Raw genomic sequence first — 23,091 nt, 5'->3', positions numbered from 1 at the left:
CCAATGCATATATAGAGAGAGTATTTAAGGTTTACTTAATAAACTTCAAGCAAGTTTAGTAATATAGAAACCAGGAGTCCGGCGCTGTGGCACAGCTGGTTAAGCCACCATCTGCAGTGCTGGCATCCCATATAGGCACCAGTTCGAGTCTTGGCTGTTCAACTTCTGATCTGGCTCCCTGCTAATACTCCTGGGAAAGCAGCAGAGGATGGCCCAAGTGCTTGGGCCCTTGCACCCACATGGGAGACCTGGAAGAAGTTCCTGATTTCGGCTTGCTCTAGCCCTGGTTGTTGCAGCCATTTAGGGAGTGAACCAGCAGATGGAAGATCTCTCTGTCTTTCTTCTAACTCTAACTTCTCAAGTAAATAAATATTAAAAAAAAAAAAAGACCAGAGAAAGGGGAATGAAAGAGAGAATAAGTATAAATAAGCTTTCAAAGCAAATAAGACTTTACCCTAAGTATCTACACATGTAATTGAGACCAATAACTGGTTAGAAATGCAGTTAGGATTCTGGGGGCAGGTGTTTTGTTGTTGTTTGTTGTTGTTTTGGTTTGTTTTTTTTTTTTTTTTCTGGTGTAGAAATCAAGATCATCTAATGGGCTTAGACGCAGCAATAGTAATTTAGTGTAGAGGATTTTCAGAAGGTGAGGGCTTAAGACAAAAGAAACAGCAAGTGGTATCTCACTGCCACTAGCTGGATAGCTAGGAACAATTAATAGATTGGAAAGCCTCACTAAGGTAAGTGATCAAAGTATTTTCATGACATCATTCTTTGTGTTAGTATGATTTTGTTTTACTCTTATTTCAGCAATGTTCATCATCCTGGGTATAACGAATAGGATGTCACTTTTGAGTGAATATGATGTGAAGCACTGTTGAATGTATTGTCAAAGAAGTTGCTGTTCCAGCAGTCTGTCTTCTGAACTACTATACATAGATTCAACAGTTTGTTTTAAATGTAATTATGCAGATCTGGACAAAAAACAGTTTAAGAAGAACGGAAGCTAAAACAGTACATACTAGTTATTTTCTTGCCAGTTCTATATTAAAGGGATGGATATACATACTCTAGTCATGGTAGCTTACTACTGAAATAATTCTCAAGACAAGACACTTGAAGGTATAAGTCCTCCTTAGCAATGACTTAAAAAGATGAGGGTAGAGAGCAAATCTTTTATGTTATATACATATTTTGATTTTCTTTGTTAGAAAGATACTGAATAAGTAATTTTTTTCTTTTTCTGCATGTCTTCCCCCCTCTTCAGGCTTTCTGTGAAACTCTAGAAGAGACTAACTACCTTTTACAGAAAGAACTACTTGAAAAACAAAAAGAAATAGAATCACTGAAGAAACTGGTCAATGATCAGCAGCTTCACATAGACACATTAGAGAATAGAATCAGGTGTGTTGTGATACTTGTGTCTAACTAGTTCAATTTTTAGTGCTGTGGGCTAGACGTCCTTTACATTTTAATATAATTTAGGAAATTTCAAATTCTGAAAATTGTAGAGTCTTGACATACTTCTTTATAATTTGGAAAAATTACCTTTGATTATTTAGAAGACTAAACATTTGAAGGATGGGAAATATCAGAAAAATAAGCCTCCAGCTATTCAAGATAAATATCATTTGTTTTAACCTATTTAATTGGTATCTTTTTCTCTCTCACTTAAACCAGTATTTCACATTGAAAGCTTTAATTTGCCTTATGAGCATATACCGAACTGAAACTAAAAATCATTTTATATTAATCATAGCTGTTTTTCTTTTTTAAATCCCAGACTGTTTATTAAGCACCAGACTACATTACACCTTAACAGCTAAAGACAGCTAAAGCTACATGTATTCAAAACACTAAGTGTATTCCTATTTTATTCATAGAAAATAACTTGTTGCTATAACATACTTTTAGAACATTGTCTTTAGAACCTGAAGAATCACTGTACGTGTCAACAACAGAAGCTAACCAGGTCCTAAAGATGGATTCCTCTGCACTTGAGGGTGATCAAGATGTCTTAGATGAAGAATCTAGGTATGCAATATTTAATTTATTATAGGCTTACCTTTAGAATAAATGGAAGGAAGTGTCTCTAATACTCTTTAGAGTATATTTCTATGAACGCAGTGCTGTGGTGTCCTAAGTCTTTTAGATAAACAGAGAACTGTACATATTCTAAAAACATGTTGCTATTATACTGTGCACTGTTATTACTTTGAAGCTATGTCTGAATTAACTGGTCTTAAATATCTAAATGTACTCTCCAAAAAGTAAGAGAATTAAAAAGTAAGAGTGAATGCATGTTTTCAATCCATTCATTGGCATATCTTTTTTTTTTTTTTTTTTTTTTTTTTGCAGAGCTGATAGTAAGCCATGCTTAAGTCTTAGTGAACCTGACAGTGCAATATCAGAGATAGAAGTAGCAGAAGTGGCATACAGTGCTGAAGAAGACTGATACATCACACGTAGCTCCTTCCATTTTGACGTTTCAGCAAACTTAGGATACAGTGTCAAATACTATTTAAAAAGGACTGTGAAAAATTTAACTGAATACAGCAAGAATGTGTATGTATAAAGTGTACATAAAGAAAAGGGGTTTTTGTAAGTTATTCAGATAGGAAGTATATTCACTACTGCTTTTATATTGTCTTTTATCCAGCCCATATTTAATAACTACAAAATAAATCTAGTTAGAATTCTGTTACCAAGGCTCAGATTCTTAAATACTGTGCATAAATTATTATGGTGTTTTATCTGTGTATTACTCCAAATTCATTTGTGTATGTGCATGTGTGTTAAATCACCAGTTATACTAGTCAGATGGAATTAATTGCATGTTACTGTCTGGGTGATACATATTTCTTTGTATCTTTGACATGACATATTTTCATTAATGGTTGAAATCAGTGGACATCATAGTAAAGATGAGTTGAGTTTTAAATATATGTTTATCATCTCTAAATAAAAAATGCTTATTTGAAATAATAATGCTATTTAAAAGAAAATGACTCTGTAGTACCAAAAGAAAACTATTTGAAAGACTTCTAACAATGTAGCTAAAGTGATAAAATAGCCTTGACTTTAAAAATTGATTAATTAATGTCAAGATACTATGTGTACCAGTTTATTAATGTACTGTAGTTATTGTCACATAATGTTTCTCCTAAATCTCTGCATCCAGGTTCAGTGAGCTTTCCTCTTTCAGGACACTACCTCTTAATCAGGACATATTCTTTTGAGAATATATTGTAGCATTGAAGCAAATCAAAGGTTATACTAAAAAGAAAACAGTAAGCCATATATACTGCAAAGTTCCTAACTAGCTTGACTCCTGGCATTGCATTTTTATTTCTGTATATGTGAAGGTGTTGTTATACTGTGCTATAGCTGAAACTCGTTTTAATATATTTATCCAAGTGATGCACTTTATGATAATTAAAGTTGTTTGTGCCAAGTGGAAGTGGTGGATTTCTTTAGTAAGCAGAGCTGGAGAAAGAATTACGTAGTGCCTTTACCATGTTCACTTTTTCAAAAGTCTCTTGGGGTTTGAGTCAGCGTTATGAAAAAATGTTTATGCTTGTTTCAGCATTGTATGTGTGGTTATTCAAAATGCCTTGTTTTATTGTTATAGTATGAAGTTACCCATTATTTTCTATGTCTGCTGTTTTGCATATTGCTGTTAATATGCATTATAATCATGTTAGCATTTTGAAATCCCAGTTGGGTCTGTTGAACTATACATGCTTCTAAAATCCAAGGGAACTAGAATAACAATCTCCTTTTTTGATATTTATTATCTAAAAGTTTATCAGTGTCTTGGTGTGCATATTAAGATGTGTTTGTTTAAAATTCTGCTGACAAAGATCCATGTATCCAAGGGCTTTTGTTAACCTTTATTCTAAAAAAGAGGCTGCTTTTTCCCAAAGCATCAAAAAAAAAATTTTAAGTCTTTGTCAAAATGCACAGGTGTGTCCTGACAATAAGCGTTTTCCACAAAGTGTCCAGAAAATGTGTTTAGTATCCTTAGTGATAGAAGTGAGTATAATAAAATTATCTGTTTATTCATATTAAAGTGATTCTAGAATTTGCAAAAGTTTTAGAAAGAAAATCATTTAAATTAATACCATTTTAAGCATAATAAAACAAGACATTTGTCCAGTTCCAGTAATGCTATATGTTTGTTTTAAAGTGAACCACACACTTTTAAAATCTGGATTTTCAAAAGATTGTATTCAAAGTTCTGAATGGGCAAAGAAAAACTGCTTATTAGGTGAGACATTATTATATATATTTAGAATTTACTTTTTTTACTTTTATAATGCATTTCACCCCCAGTATTATATTCATTTAATAAATTATTTTTTCAGTACAACAGTAGCTGTGTTGTTCCAATGTTGAATACAACCTTCCTCCTCCTGTTTCTGTGTTATCCCTGTCCTCTGTGACTATCATTACGTGTGCTGCATTTCACAGATGTGGAATGAGTCTGTCATCTTTTTAAGTTTACACTTTATATTATTAATCATTTTTAAAGCTTTTACGAATAGATGCAATGCACTTCAAGTATGGCCAATATTAATAAAATATTGAATGTAACAACAGAAAACACTTTTGTGGATGGTGTTTCTTTTTATTCATTTATTTGAAAGGCAGAGTTACAGAGAGGCAGATGCAGAGAGAGAGAGAGCTCCTCCATCCAATGTTTCACTCTCCAGTTGGCCACAACAGCCAGAGCTGCGCCAGTCTGAAGCCAGGAGCCAGGAGCTTCCTCCAGGTCTCCCATGTGGGTGCAGGGTCCCAAAGACCTGGGCCATCCTCCAGTCCCCCCCCCCCCCCCCCCGCCCAGGCCACAGCAGAGAGCTGGACCGGAAGTGGAGCAGCCAGAACCCAAACCAGCACCCATACGAGATGCCAGCACTGCAGGCAGTGGCTCTACCCACTACGCCACAGCGCTAGCCCCTGTGGATGATCTTTGAACCTTTTAAAATTAAGTTCACAAATAGGTAGTACAACTGTAAAACTGAACATTTAAGATATATTTTATTTTCTATATACAGATTATCCACTTAGTTCACATTTATTTAGGAAACCATGTGCCTTAAATGAGTCATCTATGTGGTCTAATTCAGCTGGCAGCACTATTAGAAGGGAACAGTGACTGTGGGTCAATTGCACTTTGCTTCTGTACTGTCAGCTTCTAATAGCAAAAACAGTCATCAAACCTTGTATTTCAACAGGTGTGTTTTTAAGAATGATGGCTCAGTGCACCCTTTCTTAGCATTCACAGGAGAAAATTCACTTAGATCTCAACAGCAGCAAAACCTGTACTTTTCCTAAATAGTGAGTTGTTCTTATTTTAAAGACTCCATTAGTTTGTTTTTCCTCCTGTTTCTTTTGTCTTTTGAGCAACTCAGCCAAATTGTTATTCACCTCAAGCTACCATATAGGATTACAGATTATACTTCTGTATAGTAATCATGGCTTTTTTTTTAAGATTTATGTATGTGAAAGAATTAGAGAGGGGGACAGAAAGAAAGTTTCCACCCACTTGTTTACTCATTAAATGGCTGCAATGGCCAGGGCTAGGCCAGGCCGAAGACAGGAGCTGCTTCTGGGTCTTTCACATGGTGTGCAAGGGCCCAAGCGCTTGGACCGTCTGCTGCTGCTTTTCCAGAAACATTAGCACAGAGTTAATGTGGAACAGCCAGGTCTCAATCAGGTATCCAAATGTAATGCCGGCATTGCAGATGGCAGCATAACCCATGACACTACAACACTACAACCCCAGCCCCATATTTTGTTTTTTATCTCTCTCTTTTTTTTTTTTTTAACAGGCAGAGTGGACAGTGAGAGACAGAGAGAAAGGTCTTCCTTTACCGTTGGTTCACCCTCCAATCAAAATGTTCTTCCCTGTTTACTTATTTTATTAGAATATATACCACCACCAGTAAATGATGCTCATGATGACAAAAGGTCAAATCATTCTTCCCTTCTAAAAAGCCTTAAAGTAAGGACTGGCTTTGTGGCATAGTGGATTCAGCTGTTGCCTGTGACACCGACATCCCATATGGACACCAGTTCATCCAGTTCATGTCCCCGTTGTACTATTTCTAATTCAGCTCCCTGCTAGTGGCCTGGGAAAAGCAGCTGGAGGGTGGCCCAAGGGTTTGGACTCCTGCCACCCACGTGGGAGACCCAGATACAGCTCCTGGCTCCTGGTTTCAGCCTGGCCAAGCACTGCCCATTGCGGCCATCTGAGAATTGAACTAGCAGATGGAAGGTCTCTGTCTCTCCCTCTCTATGGATACATAAAACTCTTTCAAAATAAATAAATAAATTTTTAGGCCTTGAAGACCAGTAAATGTTGACTGCAGTTTCAAAACTGCTATCTCATCGTAAGTTATAGTAAGTAGGTTTTGGGCCAGAGCACAGTATGGATAAAGTCAGGATCCACCATAGCCTCCCGTTAGAAGAGACCTTATGTGCTGCTTTCTTGTATTTATCATTTACAGAAAAGTACCTCAGTGTCTTCACTACATGAAACAAATGCAGCTAATATATACTCAGTAGAAGCAAGAAGTAGTGCTTTGTTGTAATAAATACTGATAAAACTAAGTATAAACCTCAAATAGCATACTGTAGTATTTGCAGCTTTAGCCAATTGTAATCAAAGACATAGGAAGTGTTAATCAAGTAGCAGCTATAGTCCTTCACTGAAATGTAAATTGTAAAGCCCGTTCTGGGGTTATTAAAGCTGTGTCTCAGGAGGAGGACTCTGAAATTAGCTGGCCTGCCAATCCAAGCTGGTAGTTCCTTCAGATGGTGGGCTCAGTTCATTGGCTAACACAATGGTGGTTGCATTCCTTTTCTGCTTTGTCACATCCAAGACAGGAATTGGAAAAACTAAATAGTTGGATTTTTTTTTTAAAGATTTATTTATATGTAAAGCAGAGAGTTAGAGAGGGATAGACGAGAGAGATTGTCCATTGGTTCACTCCCCAATGGCCACAATGGCTGGAACTGAGCTATGTGGAAATCAGGAACCAGGGACTCTATTTGGGTCTCCCACGTGGATGGCAGGGGACTAAGTATTTGAGAGAAGTCTTACATCGGGTGGTTCACTCCTCAAATTACTACAAAGGGCAGAGCTGAGCTGATCTGAACCCAAGAGCCAAGAGTTTCTTCTGGGTCTCCCTCGTGGGTGCAGGGGCCCAAGAATTTGGGTCATCTTCTGCTTTCCCAGGCCATAGGAGAGAGCTGGATCAGAAGAGAAGCCACCTGTACTAAAACCAGCACCCATATGGGATGCTGGCACTGCAGGCTGTGGTTTTAACCCAGTGCTCACAACGCCAGCCCCGGGATTTGTCTACTATCCTCTACTCCCTGCACAACTCCAATTGGAAGAGGGTCTGGCACATTGAAAGTGCCCAATATTATAGAAGGACTAAGATTATAAAAGCCTGGATTAGGGAAGCATTAGAGAAAAATATGTCAACAGCAAAAGCTATTTGGAAAGAAAATTTAGGTCCTGGAGATTGATCATTCCGAGTAGACTGTTGTGCCACTAACCGAGGTAGAGACTTACAGAGAGAGAATAGGTTGAAGAAGATGAGGTAGATTTCATTTAGGACATGATGGATTTGAAATACTATAGGCAACCCAGGTGCAACTTTCAGCAGACAGTTGAATAAAAATGTCCAACATGCAAGGGGAAAGCCCTTACAGAGCTAAAGACATTGATTAGAAGGTGCTAACTCTTATATTCCTTGATTCTCTTTCTCATAGTATAGTGGTCTAGGATATATTTTAAGGGTTCATGTTAGCAGAATTAAAGTGAGGAAGACCAGAACCTCATGACCCTATGTGTACCATGGAGACAAGCGTCATGGAAATATGCCTAAGGGGCCCAGGTGCCTCATCTAGTTAATTTGTTTTTCATCCCATAAGTCATTTGTTATCACAGACGATCATGTTTTTCTTCCTTTGGAGGAAATACAGTAACAGCACAACATCATAAAGTTCTGTCCTTATTCTTTTCTTATTTTAATAATATTTAGTATTCAAAAGTTAAAGGAAAAATATTCAAACAGACAATAAAATGAAAAAAGTTTCATCTCACCAGTAATCAAAAAATCTAAGTACAATTAGAAGAAGGCAATAAATATATGGACTTGGGATTTTTCTTCATGGCATTTTCAAAATGATGTGTGCAAGTAAACTCTACAGTGCTGTCAGGTGTGTGAATTTGTGTAGGCATATTTCTGGAGCTAATTTGTCAATAAAAAGCAAAACCATTAAAAGTGTTCATAGTCTTCAGCCCAGCAAGTACACCTCTGGAAACTTAAATTACAGACATATATGTGTGATATGTAAAGATTTAGCTCAATGAATATACGTGCCAATTATTACAAACACTTCAACACAAAATTTCCAGTATTAAGGAGATTTGTTAAATACCAAATGCCATAGGAAAAAACAAAATCTTTGTAACCAATAAAGTTATGTTGCAGAAGAATATTAAAGATTTTCATACCACTAAAAGAAGAAAGTTACCAAGCAGCGCAGCTTCACTTTTATAAGTAAAATGATATGCATTTACTTATAGAAAGAATAAAAACAGTAAAATAGCCATGGTTATCTCTACATGATGGACTCATAGGAAATTTTTCTCATGAAGTTGTATTCAGTTAATTTTCTACCATAAGCATGTATTAATTGTCATTTAAAAAAACTATTCTAAAACCAGTAAATAATCTAATTTAAACTAATATATATATGTGTGTGTGTGTGTGTGTGTGTGTATCACACAGTCTCACCATCTGTTGGATTTACAGCAGATTCCTCAACCTATATGTCTCCTGTAAAGGGAACATAATGTCTCCCAAACTATACCTTTATTGTAGCCTAAATGAAGTATGAAAATGCTAGTCCAGGCTATCACATCAGAGGCACTCATAATGAGTAGAATTTGATAGCCAACCTTCTTCACTGAATACCATTCTCATTGATGATTCAGAAGTAGCTATGTATACACATAAAACACAGCAGAAACACTTTACTGAGCTGATATTGGTGACAGACAATATCATTCATTAGCCAACCATGTTATTCCAGTCATTTACCCTAGATTTTATATTTTGAAGGATTGAATAGGGTCTATCGAGTTTACAAGCAGCTTTTGTTCTGGCTGCATTTCCAACTGATGCATTTGATAAATGATAACCAAATAAACTTAAAATGCCTTTTTAATCTATACAATATTGGAGATTTACGTAATACTTGCAATGGGAGAAAATAGCTTTGCAGCATTAATTTAACAAAAAATATAATACAGATACATATCTGGACATGCAGAGCTTGAGGGAAGCAGTTTAATTAGAGATGAAAGTTAAACAGAGATTTTTGCAAAGAATCCAATGAAAGATTTCAGAGTGAGCTGGGTCAAACATAAAGAGCTGGTACAGATTTTAAATCTGCTGAAAGGTGACAACTCAACTAAATAAGCCAACTAACAGGGCAAAAGATGTATGCCTGAAGGATACAGTGAGTGAGAAAATAGCTTACCAAACCTGGTTCATGGAGGCCAAGCCAAGTTCCAGTGCTTCACACAGGGCGTACAGGGCAATGAGTGAGTGCATCAGGTCACCAGAGCCAAGAAAGAAGCCTCTGGCCCTTTCTTGCTTTATGTGCTATTAAGCTGGGGTGAGGCCACCTCAGCCCTACTGGGCATCTACTACTGTGAAGAGAATTCTTTACAGGGCCTCAGTTACCTAGTAATTCTACTGTTGAGCAACTTCATACTTGGGGTAGGCTAGGTCATGACCCGCCACACAAGGGCTTAAAGAAAAATGACAGTGCATTTGCTTGCTTGTTTGGCATTAGTCTATCAATCATTAGCTCTAAATTTATGCTTACCCATCAACATAAGAGTAATACTTTTGCTTGAAATGGAATAAAATGGTCCTGTGGTAGCTGGACAGGGGTAAGAAGACAGAAAGAAGTGAGAGTTTTGCCTCCAGCTGAATTAATTAACAACAGAGTGCAGACTTGAGCATGTGAGAAGACAAATGGCCTAGGAATATGGCAGATAAAGCAGAGGCAGAGGAAAGGAGGAAGGACCGTAATGTGATATACCCCATCCTTCAAATACTTGGTCGGTGATTTATTTAGCAGGGTCTGGGAAAAAATTACATTTATAATATGTAAACAGCTGTAGGTTCAAAATAAGACCTTTATTGTATGTGCTGAAAGGTGTACATAAAAGACATGTATTTGGAACTGTTTCATTTTCCAGCTGGATGGTAATTACTGGCTAAGAGTTGATGTTGCTCATGTGGATATACTTGAGTATTTACAATGCTTTGCTCAAAATATTTTTCAAAAATCTGTTGAGTTTGCTTTTCTGAGTCTTCGGCATGTGCAAAATGTTTCTTTTCTCCAATTTTTACATCCCCAGGCTTTCTATGCTCATCTACCTTTCATCTAATTCTTATTGAGAATATATTTTAAAATTGGACAGACCTAATTTGGAGTTAGGACTCTGCTTCTACCAAGCAATGTAAACTATTTACCATTTCTCAGCCTTAGTACCCATGAAAGTGGAGACAATAGTGCTCAAAAATCTGGTTTATTATATTAAGAACAGGTGAAAAATATGTGATGTGCTCAGCAGAGCGTTTGTCCTCTGCTATGGCCTAGAATATAGCATGAAGCCCACGTGCTAGGCCAGGAGTGTGTTGTTTTCTGCGCTTGTGTAAAGAGACATTTTTCCCCATCAAGACTTTATGCTTCGCCCAGTGCCCACTAAGCTGTGTTACAAACAGATAACAATTCAGTTACGATATGGAGACCAGAAAAGAAAGTTACCTGCAATGCTGAATTATCCATATTTCTACCTTTTGTAAGCTTATTCAAAGACAGTAGAACCTTTATTTGAATAAATATTTTCATGGAAATACATTTTTAATATACCCAACTTAACAATAAATTGGAACTCACCCACTTCAAGCTCATCTGCCATCACTCTTCTGAGTCACTGGCCATACTGGCCCTTTTCAGTTCATTGGGTATTCTAAACATTTTCCCACCTCAGAACCTTCAATTGCAACATTTTCTTTCTGTAGAGGAATAAAGTCAGTACTTCTCTAGGGAAATCCCAACTTCCTGCTTCTGCAGCCTTTCCAGTAAATCTCAATTAAGTGATGCTTACAACTTGTATTATAAACACAAAGTTAAAACGAAACTGCCTAGTAATGTGTCAGAGGAATGAACAGAGTACTTAAGGTCACAGTGAAATGGGGAAATTAAGCGAGTTGAACTATTCACGGTTAAGTATTAAACTCCTTCCATTTTGTTTCTAGGAAACATTTCTCTTTTCTCTCAGTGTCATCTTTCAAGTATATCAGAGCAGTACTGTACTGGCAAAACATAAAAAGCTGATATGGAGGCACTTCCTTAATTTATTTGCAAAGCACAAAATGGTCACTGTGACTAAACATGTGCCTCTCTGCGTTGGTTGCTCTTCACTCAATTGCACAGAAAGCATTATCCTTAAAAATGTTTGAAACTAAACTTGAGTAACCTTATTCCACTCGTTTTTCAGCAGCTTCTGCTGAAGTGGGAAGGTACACTCTAAGTCATTGAACTTTAAGATATGGAAATAAGAATTCCCTCCAATTCAAGCAATCCACCTATCCATGACTGGGGTAATGGTGGAAACAAAAACATAATGTATGCTGGCCTTGGGTTCTGTTTATAGAAAGATCTCAGAAATGTTTCAGGAATTGCTCTCAATTACCCAACATTTTGTAATCTATATATATCAGGCATTTAACCACCAAACATGACTGAGTATCTTCTCCACGGCAGGGCGTGTGCTTAACATGTGCTGTAATGAACAAGGCCTTTCATGACCCAGCTTGTTGTGGTTCAGGTCCTATGTGAGTATGTCCCCAAAGTTTTTAGTGTTGGAAACCTAATTCCCAAATTCATATGCTAATGATCTCTGAAGGTAGAATCTTCGGAAGTGACTGGGTTCTGCCCTCATAAATTCATTAATGAATGTCAGGGGAGTGGCTTTGTTACAAATGTGCACTCTCTCCGAGCAGCCATTCAGCCTAGTGGTTAAGAGGGCTCCATCCACAAAGGAGTACCTGGGTTCAGTTTCCAGCTCTGGCTCCTGACTCAACCATTCTCACTAACACAGGCCCTGGGAGGCAGTCGTGATGGCTCCTGCCACCCTAATGGGAGACTTGGATTGAGTTTCCAGCTCCTGACTCCAGCCATGGCTATTGCAGTCATTTGACAAGTGAACTAGTGAATGAACTCTCTCCCCGCCCCGTCCCTCCCTCCCTCTGATTCTAACACATACACACTGGCCCTACAGCCCTTGAGATGAAGAAGCATCTGGATGCCACTGCTGTGCTTCCTCAGCACACCTGTGTTGGTGTTTGAACACAGACCCTGGGTAGGGCCAGGAATTCGGAGGTGAGTCAGTAGAATAAAATGTCTACTTATTCTGGTAATGTCATCAGACATAAGAATAAGATGAGGCACTACAAAATCGCACATCCTCCCTTGAAAAGACAGTATCTCCTCTGTAAACATCTCTCCTCTCTCAACTCTACTTCTGTCCAAGCATCCCCACGTCCACCCCAAGAATGTTCTTGAAAAAGGATCCTGAGGCCGGCGCCGCGGCTCACTAGGCTAATCCTCCGCCTTGCAGCGCCGCCACACCGGGTTCTAGTCCCGGTCGGGGTGTCGGATTCTGTCCCGGTTTCCCCTCTTCCAGGCCAGCTCTCTGCTGTGGCCAGGGAGTGCAGTGGAGGATGGCCCAAGTACTTGGGCCCTGCACCCCATGGGAGACCAGGAGAAGCACCTGGCTCCTGGCTTCGGATCAGCGCGGTGCACCGGCCGCGGCAGCCATTGGAGGGTGAACCAACAGCAAAGGAAGACCTTTCTCTCTGTCTCTCTCTCTCTCTCACTGTCCACTCTGCCTGTCAGAAAAGAAAAGAGAAGAGGAGAGGAGAGGAGAGGAGAGGAGAGGAGAGGAGAGGAGAGGAGAGGAGAGGAGAGGAGAGGAGAGGAGAGGAGAGGGGAGAGGAGAGGGGAGAGGGGAGGGGAGAGGGGAGAGGAGAGGGGAGAGGAGAGAGGAGAGGAGAGAGGAGAGGAGAGAGGAGAGGAGAGAGGAGGGGAGAGGGGAGAGGAGAGAGGAGAGGAGAGAGGAGAGGAGAGAGGAGAGGAGAGAGGAGAGGAGAGAGGAGAGGAGAGAGGAGAGGAGAGAGGAGAGGAGAGGAGAGAGGAGAGGAGAGAGGAGAGGAGAGAGGAGAGGAGAGAGGAGAGGAGAGAGGAGAGGAGAGAGGAGAGAGGAGAGAGGAGAGGAGAGAGGAGAGGAGAGAGGAGAGAGGAGAGGAGAGAGGAGAGAGGAGAGAAGAGAAGAGAAAAGAAAAAGGATCGTGGCACCTGCTGTTCAGCTACAGCCGCAGAGAATGAGTTAAATGTTCTTCATCTTGGTGCCGGAACTTGGCAGAGGGCTGAATCAATGAATATGCCAGTGTTGTCCCATGGTCATACTGTGGCCTCAGATCTGCAACAGCAGAGATGGACGCCACAAGGAGGTCATGACTTTCATTAGTAAATAAATATTGACCTGGGAGCTCTTTCCCTTCTCAGTGGTGACAAAAAAAAAAAAATGAGTTTTCCCCCTTCCTAGCAATCTACTGAAGATCCTTGCAAATTCAGGACAGACCTCTAACTTTCAGAACGGAAATATAGTAGGCAAAGGTTAAGGTAGTCTACTGGGATATCAGATGTCCTAGAGAGATTCATTTCTCCTTGACGCTGGGAGTACAAGTAAAAAGTCAAATAAGCACAATGAGATGATGGTTGTTTTAGAAGCTGCAGAATGTTAGTTTTAAACTCTCCCTTAACGTATCGTTCAGCTGTCTCTCAAAGCACCAATATTACTTCATTACACATAATTTGCTTCTGTACAGATGCTCTTCCACTTGCAATGGGGTTATATCCTAATGAACCCATCATGAGTGGAACATATAAGTTGGAGAAGCATTTAATACACCTGCCACATCAAATATCATAGTGTAGCAACACCGTATACTGTCAATTTCAGTGAGATGCGGCTCACTGCTGCCGCCTAACTCCAGAGAGAGTCTCAGACTGCATATAGCTAGCTTGGAAAAAGCAAAATTAAAAACTGAATGTACAATTTCTACTGAATGCATATTGCTTTGAAACCATCACAAAGTTAAAAAATTCTTGAGTCAAACAATTTGGGGACAATCTGTAACTCTCTACTCAAATGTATGAAGAGAGAAGGCCTTATCTTTCTATTTTTTGCACAGCTGCCACCTAATATGATTCCTGGAACGTAGTAGAACTTCAATAAATCTTCCATAATCATATTTAAGTAGGCTTCCAGAAATTACTATGCAGATTTCTTACATGCATTAATTATTAACAAGAAATGTCCTGGAGTAAGCATTTGGTATAATGGTTAAGTTGTGAAATGTTTGGGATGCCTGCATCCTATGTGGGAGTGCCTTGTTCATGTCAAGGCTCTTCTTCCCATCCAGCTTTCCACTAATCTGCCCCCTGGGAGGCAGCAGGTGCTTGTGCAATTACTTGACTCCCTACCACCCCACGGGAGACCCAGATAGATTTCCAGGCTCCTAGCTTCAGCCTTGCCTGGCCCTGCCTGTTGTGGGCATGTAGGGAGTAAACCAGAAGATGGAAGGTAGCTCTCTACCTTTCAAATAAAAGGAAAAAATTTTTTTCTTTAAATATAAACTCGGGGCCAGCACTGTGGCAAAACAGGTAAAGCCACTGCCTGCAGTGCCAGCATCCCATAATGGTGCCAATTCAAGTCCTGGCTGCTCTACTTCCAATCGAGCTCCCTGCTAATGTGCCAAGAAAGAAGCTGAAGATGACCCAAGTCCTTGGGCCCGTGCACCCACGTGGGAGATCCTGATGAAACTCCTGGCTTCGGCCTAACCTAGCCTGTTGCTGCCTTTTGAGGAGGGAAACAGCGGATAGAAGACCTCTCTTCCTGACCCTCTCTTTCTCTATCTACCTCTGCCTCTCCCCCTAATTCTGACACAAATAAATAAATCTTTTTTAAAAAATTAAAGTCTTTTGTCTTGACTGTTGAGGAACAGTTTTTTTCTTTTCATACTATTTGTTGAAAACTTAACAGAGTTAATCATGTGTATAAAGTCAATTGGAAATAGATCTCAGTAAAAAGTAAGAGTGGGAGTAAAAGAGGGAGGAGGAAGTTTGTAACAGTAAAGCTGTATAGTTCTGTACATATTCCTACAGACTTACTTCTAAGGGTACAGTTTAAAAGCTTGCCATGGGACACCAAATCCCATTAAGCAGGGTGGTAAAAAATACCATCTTAAGTGTTAAAGTGATCATACAGATAGAATTAAGTATTAAAGGAATAATATAAATAAGATCAAATGTCTGGTAATAATAATAGAATGAAAAAGAAGAGAATGTTCCAACATGGGAAGCCATCCACACAGCAGACTCATAGAATGGCAATCACTCTAAACAGTACTCGGACCTCAGAATCAGCCCTTAAGGCATTTTAATCTGGCTGGACAGCCCATGAGAGCATTTCAGGCATGGAAAAGCAAGACACTGTGGCAAAAAAAAAAAAATGTCCTACATGAAGGATCTCTGTGACAGAGACCCCAGTGGAAAGAACTGGCCATCAAAGAAGGATGTACTTTTCTCTAAAGGGAGGAGAGTCTACGGCCATACCACCCTGAAAGCATCCAATCTCATCTAAAGGGAGGGGAGAACCTCCACTTTGCTTATGGACTTGTTTAATACTGAAGGGGTCTGTGGATTCAAAAGGTTTGCATAGCCTAGGCAGCCAATGTCAAAAGCCTTGGGTGGTCACTGACATCATACATAAGAGTGTTAATTGCTAAATTAACAACAGGAGTCACTGTGCACTACTTTCCATGCAGGACTTCTATCGTCAATGAGCTGTATTATGAGAATTAATTGTAAAACTTATTCTCTGTGTGTGTGTGTGTGTGTGCAAATTGTTAAAATCTTTACTTAGTATAAAGTTGGTCTTCTGTGTATAAAGTTAATTGAAAATGAATCTTAATGGAGAATGGGACTGGTAATGGGAGAGGGAGGAGGAGGGGTGGGAGTGAGAGTGGAAATGGGAGGGCTGGTATAGTGGGAAGAATCACTACAGCTGTACTTATGAAATTTGTACTCATTAAATAAAAGATTTCTCTGGGGAAAAAATTAGTCTTCCATCGTTACGTAAAAACAAAATACTAAACAGAATCTTACTCATGAAAATAGATCATTGTCTATTTAAATTTTCTTGTTGTGGCAGACAGAATAATGTGCCCCCCAGGTGTCCACACCCTAACCGCCCCCCCATACCTGTAAGTAGGTAACCTGATAGGACAAAACGAACTTGGCAGCTGTGAGGAAGTGAAGGCCCTTGAGATGGGGAGACTGCCAGCGATTGCCTGGGCATGCCCCATTTTCTAGGACCTTTATAGCAGAGAGCATTTCCTGGCTGTCACCACAGCGTGGCATGAGAATGAGGGTCAGAGAGTGCACCCCGGTGGCTGGCTTTAAAGATGAAGCTCTCCAAACTCAAAAAACAGAGGGAATAAATGCTTAGCTTCCAGGACCCCAACCAGAGAGCAGGAAATGCAGTGAGCATGTGGACCTCTTCACACAGGGCCTGTGACCGCAGAAGGAAGGAGAGCTGTGACCCTGAGTTCACTGGGCAGTGGGCCCCATCGTCACTGCCCGCAGTCTGAGGCTGCTGGGAGAGAGAGCAGTGAGGCGGCCATTGCAAACTTCCTCCTCCCTCTCTTATTCCCACTCTTACTTTTTACTGAGATCTATTTTCAATTGACTTTATACACATATGAAGGGTAAAAGCCCTTCAGAAGCAGTAGTAAACCTGAGGCTCCCAGGTGCCACAGTCCCAAACCACCTGTCCTCAGGGAAAAGGCGGCCTCTCCCCCAAAATGCCACTGTTCTTATCACTTACCGGCCAGCAGTGATGCACCAGAGAAGGACAGAAAGCAAAACCTAGGTTTCCAAGGACTTCATGCTCTGAGATTCAATGAAGCCATGTGTTGCTTCCTTTAGAAATCACCAGTGTTCAATTCTGGGGTTTCAAGGTGCCTGCCGCAGGTTTCAGTTTGAGCGGGCTTCGCTTTTGGGATGAGCTTAGAGTGCCGCCTAGTGGGCACGACGAATGGTAGCGCGTGGTAACGCCTGGTTCTGTGGAGACGAAACTGACCACCGAGGGAGGCAGATGCCAGGGAGGCTACAAAGGGGAAGGGGCAGTAAGGGCTCTCCTGACCTAAATGAGCTCTCTCCCAAGGAGGCTTACCTTAGCGGCGTGACTACCCGGTCCGAGGCAGTGCCCCAGCTGAACCAGATCTCAGTCTCCATAGCACTGTAGTTCGTTTACTGTAGAATATTTGGGGATATTTTCCCGTTACCTTCACAAAGTAGGAACGTGAACATGGCCGTTGCCTTACGTGTACTCTTTTCCAAAATGCTGCAAACTTTTATGAGCTATTTTTTTTTATTTTAATGCTCTTTCCAGCTACACAGCACTGTAACGTGCCTGTTTCTGACAGGCGTTAAGAATTCCAGACCAGAACGATTCCTGTACAACCATTTTGGTTCCTCATAGTCGCTGGTCCTTAATGGAGTTTTTTTATTCTATAGATCAATCTTTTTTTTTCCTTTTTCACTTTGGCTAGTTGTCTAAAAGCAGTATATTGGGTAACTTTTTGAGACCTGATTTTGAAAAACTAAAATTCCTGCGAGTTAATGCGTCTCTTTCGTTGATAGAGGATTTTGACATTCTGAGAGCACTGACCTTGTCCAAAGAATTTTAAAAATAGAAAGCTGCTCCTTGACTGACTAGAAACGATATTTTCGTCTGAAGTGTGAGACACATGATGGAAATTAGAAGCCCTCCCCTGGATTTTCTCCTAGTTATCCACGCCCCTTCCTCACTGGTGACATCCACTAGTGATGCTAGCTGCCCTCTTCCAGGATCCTGTTTCTCTGACTCCAGATGAAACTCCACCTTTTGTCTTCATTCTCCTCTGTGGTCCAGCCCTGTGGCCCTTACCTGGCCCTGAACACCTGAGTGTTGATGTTCAAACCAACTGACCCTGCCTCCCACCCACATCTGCACCTCCTCCCGACACCCCTCATCCCAACAGGGAAAGGTACCATCACCTGCTGAGCCACCAAACCAGAAATTGGGAAGCATTTGTAACTCTTTTCTTCCTTTTGACTCCTCAAGTCTTACTGCACTCTCTCCCTGCATGTTGAACACTAAAACCTCTCTCCTTCACACCTCCTGGCCCTGGCTCCCCTCACCACTTCCTCTGGCCAGTTCCTTCCTTACCCAACTCCGGGAGCACAGGTTGTCCAGCTTACGCCACGCAAACACCTACCACCTTGCATTGCATGACCTTTCTGAGCCTCTGAGCTTCCCCAGCTAGACTCCCTGAGAGCAGAACCTGTTGCTCATTTCTGAAATCCCAATACCCTACAGAAGGATGGGTACACTTGTTGGAGAAGTTGTGAACAATAGTGTAAGTCCTTACCCTGTGCTGGGTGCTACAAAGATGTTCCACGTATCCTGGTATTTCACCCTCATATTGAACACCAAGGGAAGGTATTTTTGATGTTTGTTTTGCAACTGAAGAAAATAAGGATCAACAAAGTTCAACAAATTATCTGAGGTCATGGTGATGGAAGCTGTAAGGGGCCTTTCAGATCCTCCTTCTGGAAAGGACTTGGGCTCATCTGTGTGCACTGCTCCCCCAAGGCTGTGCCCTCTCCACAGGGCATCCATACTCAGAGACTTTCCTCCATGAGGGATCATCTCAACTCCAGTGTCACCTTGGAGCATCCTGGGGTGGGAGTCGGGGTGGGGAACAGCTAAGAGACCAACTTGGAGACGCCACTTCTCTTTCTATTTATTTGCCCTTCTCTCCCTCTCTTTAATGGATGTGGATGACAAAAGCACTCTCTTAAGAAATTCTGCCTTGTCCTTTGTATTCTCAGTGTGCTGTCCAGGGAGTCCTCTGCAGCCCTCACACAGCTGTTCAGGGACCAAATACTGGAAGTCAGCAGCGGTCTTCTTGACCTAGTGTATCACACCACCTCTTACAAAACACAAGCTCTGGGTCTAAGCAAACATGCCAGACCAATACTTGTCAGTGCACCATTTCACCTGCTTTTTGGGGGCGTATGATGGGTTGGGGTCATTTGTTTACAATTCTTACCCTCAAGAAAGCTCAGAATCTACTCTTTTGCCTATGACAGAGTAGATAAATTGTAAAGTTTATAGCTTTAGGGTCAAGCCAATAAATTGTAAGTTTATTTCAAATGGTCCATAAAAATTCTAAGTTTCAGGGGCCAGCACTGTGGCACAGCGGATTAAAGCCCTGGCCTGAGGCGCCGGCATCCCATATGGGCACCGGTTCTATTTCAGGCTGCTCCTCTTCCGATCCAGCTCTCTGCTATGGCCTGGGAAAGCAGTAGAAGATGGCCCAAGTCCTTGGGCCCCTGGACCTGAGTGGGAGACCCGGAAAAAGCTCCTTGCTTCAGATCAGCACAGCTCTGGCTGTTGTGGCCATCTGGGGAGTGAACCAGTGGATGGAAGACCTCTCTCTCTCTCTTTACCTCTCTCTGTAACTCTGCCTGTCAAATAAATAAGAATAAATCTTTAAAAAATTCTAAGTTTCAGTTCTTATTTATCAATACTTTTAAAAACCTAAAATTCTAGCAATATGTTAAAGCAAACTTAGCCTGAGGAGGACTCCATAACAAACTAAAGCTAACTTAATACACAAACTAACAGAAAGTCTAACTTGGGAATATACACTTATAATAGAGAGCCAAGTCTCAGTAAATCTCAGGTGGCCAAATGTTCAAACTGTGTTCAAGTAAGGTAGGTGCAGAGCTGCCAGTTGACTCTCTCAGCTCGTCATTTCCACATCTGCCCACAAATGCATTCTGAACTCACAGCACCCTGGAGTTTCTGAATCTGTTTGGTTCTGAACACTGTCATGTTCACCAGCCTTTGGTCAGTTAAACTCTATTAAAGTGAATCCATCAGGCTGGTGCCGTGGCTCACTTGGCTAATCCTCCTCCTGCGGCACTGGCACCCTGGGTTCTAGTCCCAGTTGGGGCACCAGATTCTGTTCCGGTTGCTCCTCTTCCAGTCCAGCTCTCTGCTGTGGCCCAGGAAGGCGGTGGAGGATGGCTCAAGTGCTTGGGTCCCTGAACCTCCATGGGAGACCAGGAAGAGGCACCTGGCTCCTGGTTTCAGATCATTTGGGGGGTGAACCAATGGAAAAGGAAGACCTTTCTCTCTGTCTCTCTCTCTCACTGTCTAACTCTGCCTGTCCAAAAAAAAAAAAAAAAGAAAAAAAAAAGTTAATTCATCAAAGGTTTTTCTTTTTGTTTTTTTTTTTGTTTTTGTTTTTGTTTTTGTTTAAGGACTTATTTATTTACTTGAAAGGCAACATTAAAGAGAGGCAGAGGCAGAGAGAGAGGTCTTGGACCCTCTGGTTCACTCTCCAAATGGCTACAAGGGCCGGAGCTGCACCGATCAGGAGCTAGGAGCTTTTTCCATGTCTCGCATGCAGGTGCAAGGACCCAAGGACTTGGGCCATCTTCCGCTGCTTTCCCAGGCCATTAACAGGGAGCTGAATTGGAAGTGGAGCAGCTTGGACTCGAACCAGTGCCTATATGGGATGCTGGCACTGCTGGGGGTGGCTTTACCCCCTGCATCACAGTGCCAGTCCCTAGGATTTTTCTTTTAACAGATATCTTCTTCCTAAATAACTTGTGTTTATTTTAAATAAATTTTAAAAAATCTTTAAAAAAGAAAATAAGATCTATGGAGAGCATAAAAAGGAGAGGCTGTCAATAGCCAAATCATGGAAAATGTGGGTAAGGATTTAGCAGATACAAGGAAGTAAGGGTGGTCAAGGAGAGGCAGACTTTCTAAAGAGTATAGGACTCACACATATTGTATTAATAAAGAGAGTATGTTTAATCTGTAAGCATGTATAGGCCTATATAAATAGCATATGCACACATTATATATACATATGAATATTAAAACATAATCAAATAACCAACCACTCCACATCATTCTTTCAATGCTTTCTTCACAAAGAAGCCTAAATTGTGGAAATTTTTTTTGGCTGCTAAGAAGGAGCACTTAATTTTCCTGATAAGATAAATAAATAGCACATATATAACCTTCAATAGCCTGTGAGTACTAGAATTGTTCAGGAGAAACATTCACAACCAGAAGCATTGCCTGCTTGTTCAGTGTTTGTACATCTCTCTTCTAAATACCAACTCCGTATCTTTGTCCTATCTGTACTCTCGTAATGTATACTAAGTCTTTTGCTTCTGAAAAATTGCTGCAGTGCCTTGTATAGAGTGCAATAAAACATCTGGGAACCCCTGAAACAAACAAAGCAAAGTGAATTTGAGTTTCAAGGCAGATTTTAGCTATTTCAAGAAACACTGTTTCCAACTGAAACATTAATGTCTGTCTCAAATTAAAGAGATAGCAGAAAGGAAGTGGAGGGATGAAACAGCAATTGACTAACATTTCATCAATTTATTCCCTGGGGCTATAATATAATGGTACCAAGATATCCTTATTAGTCCTATCTTCTTTGTTTTTTTTTTTTTCCCTTTTTTTCCTTCTTGCTACGCTTACTAACTTAAACATATTATCCAATTTGTTTTAGCAAGACACATACTATTGTGATGTATGAAGTATATGCTACTCCAGTCTCAACTAAGTTAGTGTGCAGACTGTTTTCCCAGAATCAGAAAATATTACAGTTCAGACATAATTATTCTCAGTAGTTGATGGGCCATCTGTTGTTTTAGGTGCTGTGTTTATTTTTTCGATGGTTAACATCCATTCCCCCTTTGTGAAGAAGATCACCTTATTTATAAGCTAGCTGTTTCTCGGTTTATGTGGGTACAGACGCTGACTTCAGAGGTAGTCCCTTGAGCCAGGCTTGGCCAATCAAATGATGTGGCTCTGGAACTGGACTCTTGAGTGCAACCCTTGCTCCGAGTGGTAGTGGCCTGCTGGTCCCTCCTGTGAGCTACTCAGAGAAAGGAGGCTGTTAGAGCTGCAGCCTGAGCGCCACAGCCCTTTTGATTTCTGACTTTCCTCAGAATTACTTTTTAAGCATTTCCTTCGATTCTGTGCTTGCTCTTAGCCAAAGGCCATGAAATGATTTTATTCTAGAACTATCCAGATCACTTCAAATAAATCCAAGTTTGTCTCTAAAGTTACTTAAATGTGTTTCTTACAACCTAAAAGAAAAAACAAACCCAGCTTGTATATTGGAAAACGTTTTATTTAAAAACACAGAACACCAACAGGTCAACAGGTAGCTATCTAGTACTTCCCAAACCAAGGTCCCCCTCCAGGGTGCCCCTGTATAGTAGTGGGAATAATTTTTATCCATGTTTATACCTTACTAACCAGAATTTTCTCATTCTAAGGATATCTTGCTAGAAATTTTTTTAGATGGCTGATTAGTACTCTTACTCTTTCTAATACCTTTCAGTCAAAAGATGATCTACATCTTTAACTATTCTCTCACTTGGTTCATTTTCTTATTGTCTGCAGAAGGGCAGCATTTATAATTTATTTTAAAGTATTTCTGTTTCTTTTCGGAGTAATATGTCCCCTTTAGAAATTTTATTTTTAATTCTATAGCATTTTAGGACTTCAAATCATATGAGGGTGCTTCAAAATGTTTGTGGGAAAATGGGCTTAAAAGATGTTCTTCTGGCTGTAAAAAAATTTTGAAATTCATGTGCTTAATCTGTGTACACACTGATAGAGAGGAGTTGAGCCTGGCCCACATTAACCAATAGAAATATAATGAGGCATATTGGTAATTTTAAATTTCCCAGTAACCACATATCTAAAAAATAAAAAGGAACAGGTGAAATGAATTTTAATGATGTTTTATTTAGTCCAATACATCTAAA

The 23,091-nt window shown here is 40.4% G+C and overlaps 1 protein-coding gene and 1 long non-coding RNA gene across 4 annotated transcripts in view; one reads left to right on the top strand and one right to left on the bottom strand.

Moving 5' to 3' along the window:
• SNX16 (sorting nexin 16) overlaps positions 1-4,606 on the top strand; it is a 36,259-nt gene extending 31,653 nt beyond the window's left edge. For all 3 annotated transcript variants that reach the window (XM_089335471.1, XM_002710662.6, XM_089335470.1), the window contains 3 exons: positions 1,268-1,404; positions 1,915-2,034; positions 2,359-4,606. In XM_089335471.1, the coding sequence (XP_089191597.1) occupies positions 1,268-1,404; positions 1,915-2,034; positions 2,359-2,455 (354 nt within the window). In that variant the 3' untranslated portion in view covers positions 2,456-4,606. The remainder of the gene's footprint in view (positions 1-1,267; positions 1,405-1,914; positions 2,035-2,358) is intronic.
• LOC138849933 (uncharacterized) overlaps positions 1-17,209 on the bottom strand; it is a 41,564-nt gene extending 24,355 nt beyond the window's left edge. The window contains exon 1 of the long non-coding RNA XR_011389175.1: positions 17,057-17,209. This is a non-coding gene — a long non-coding RNA (uncharacterized LOC138849933). The remainder of the gene's footprint in view (positions 1-17,056) is intronic.
• Between the last annotated feature and the right edge of the window lie 5,882 nt (positions 17,210-23,091).

This window comes from Oryctolagus cuniculus, chromosome 6 (assembly GCF_051225735.1).
Source record: "Oryctolagus cuniculus isolate XC-2025 breed Fujian yellow rabbit chromosome 6, ASM5122573v1, whole genome shotgun sequence".
Lineage (NCBI taxonomy): Eukaryota > Metazoa > Chordata > Mammalia > Lagomorpha > Leporidae > Oryctolagus > Oryctolagus cuniculus.
This window is presented reverse-complemented; position numbering and strand designations above follow the sequence as displayed.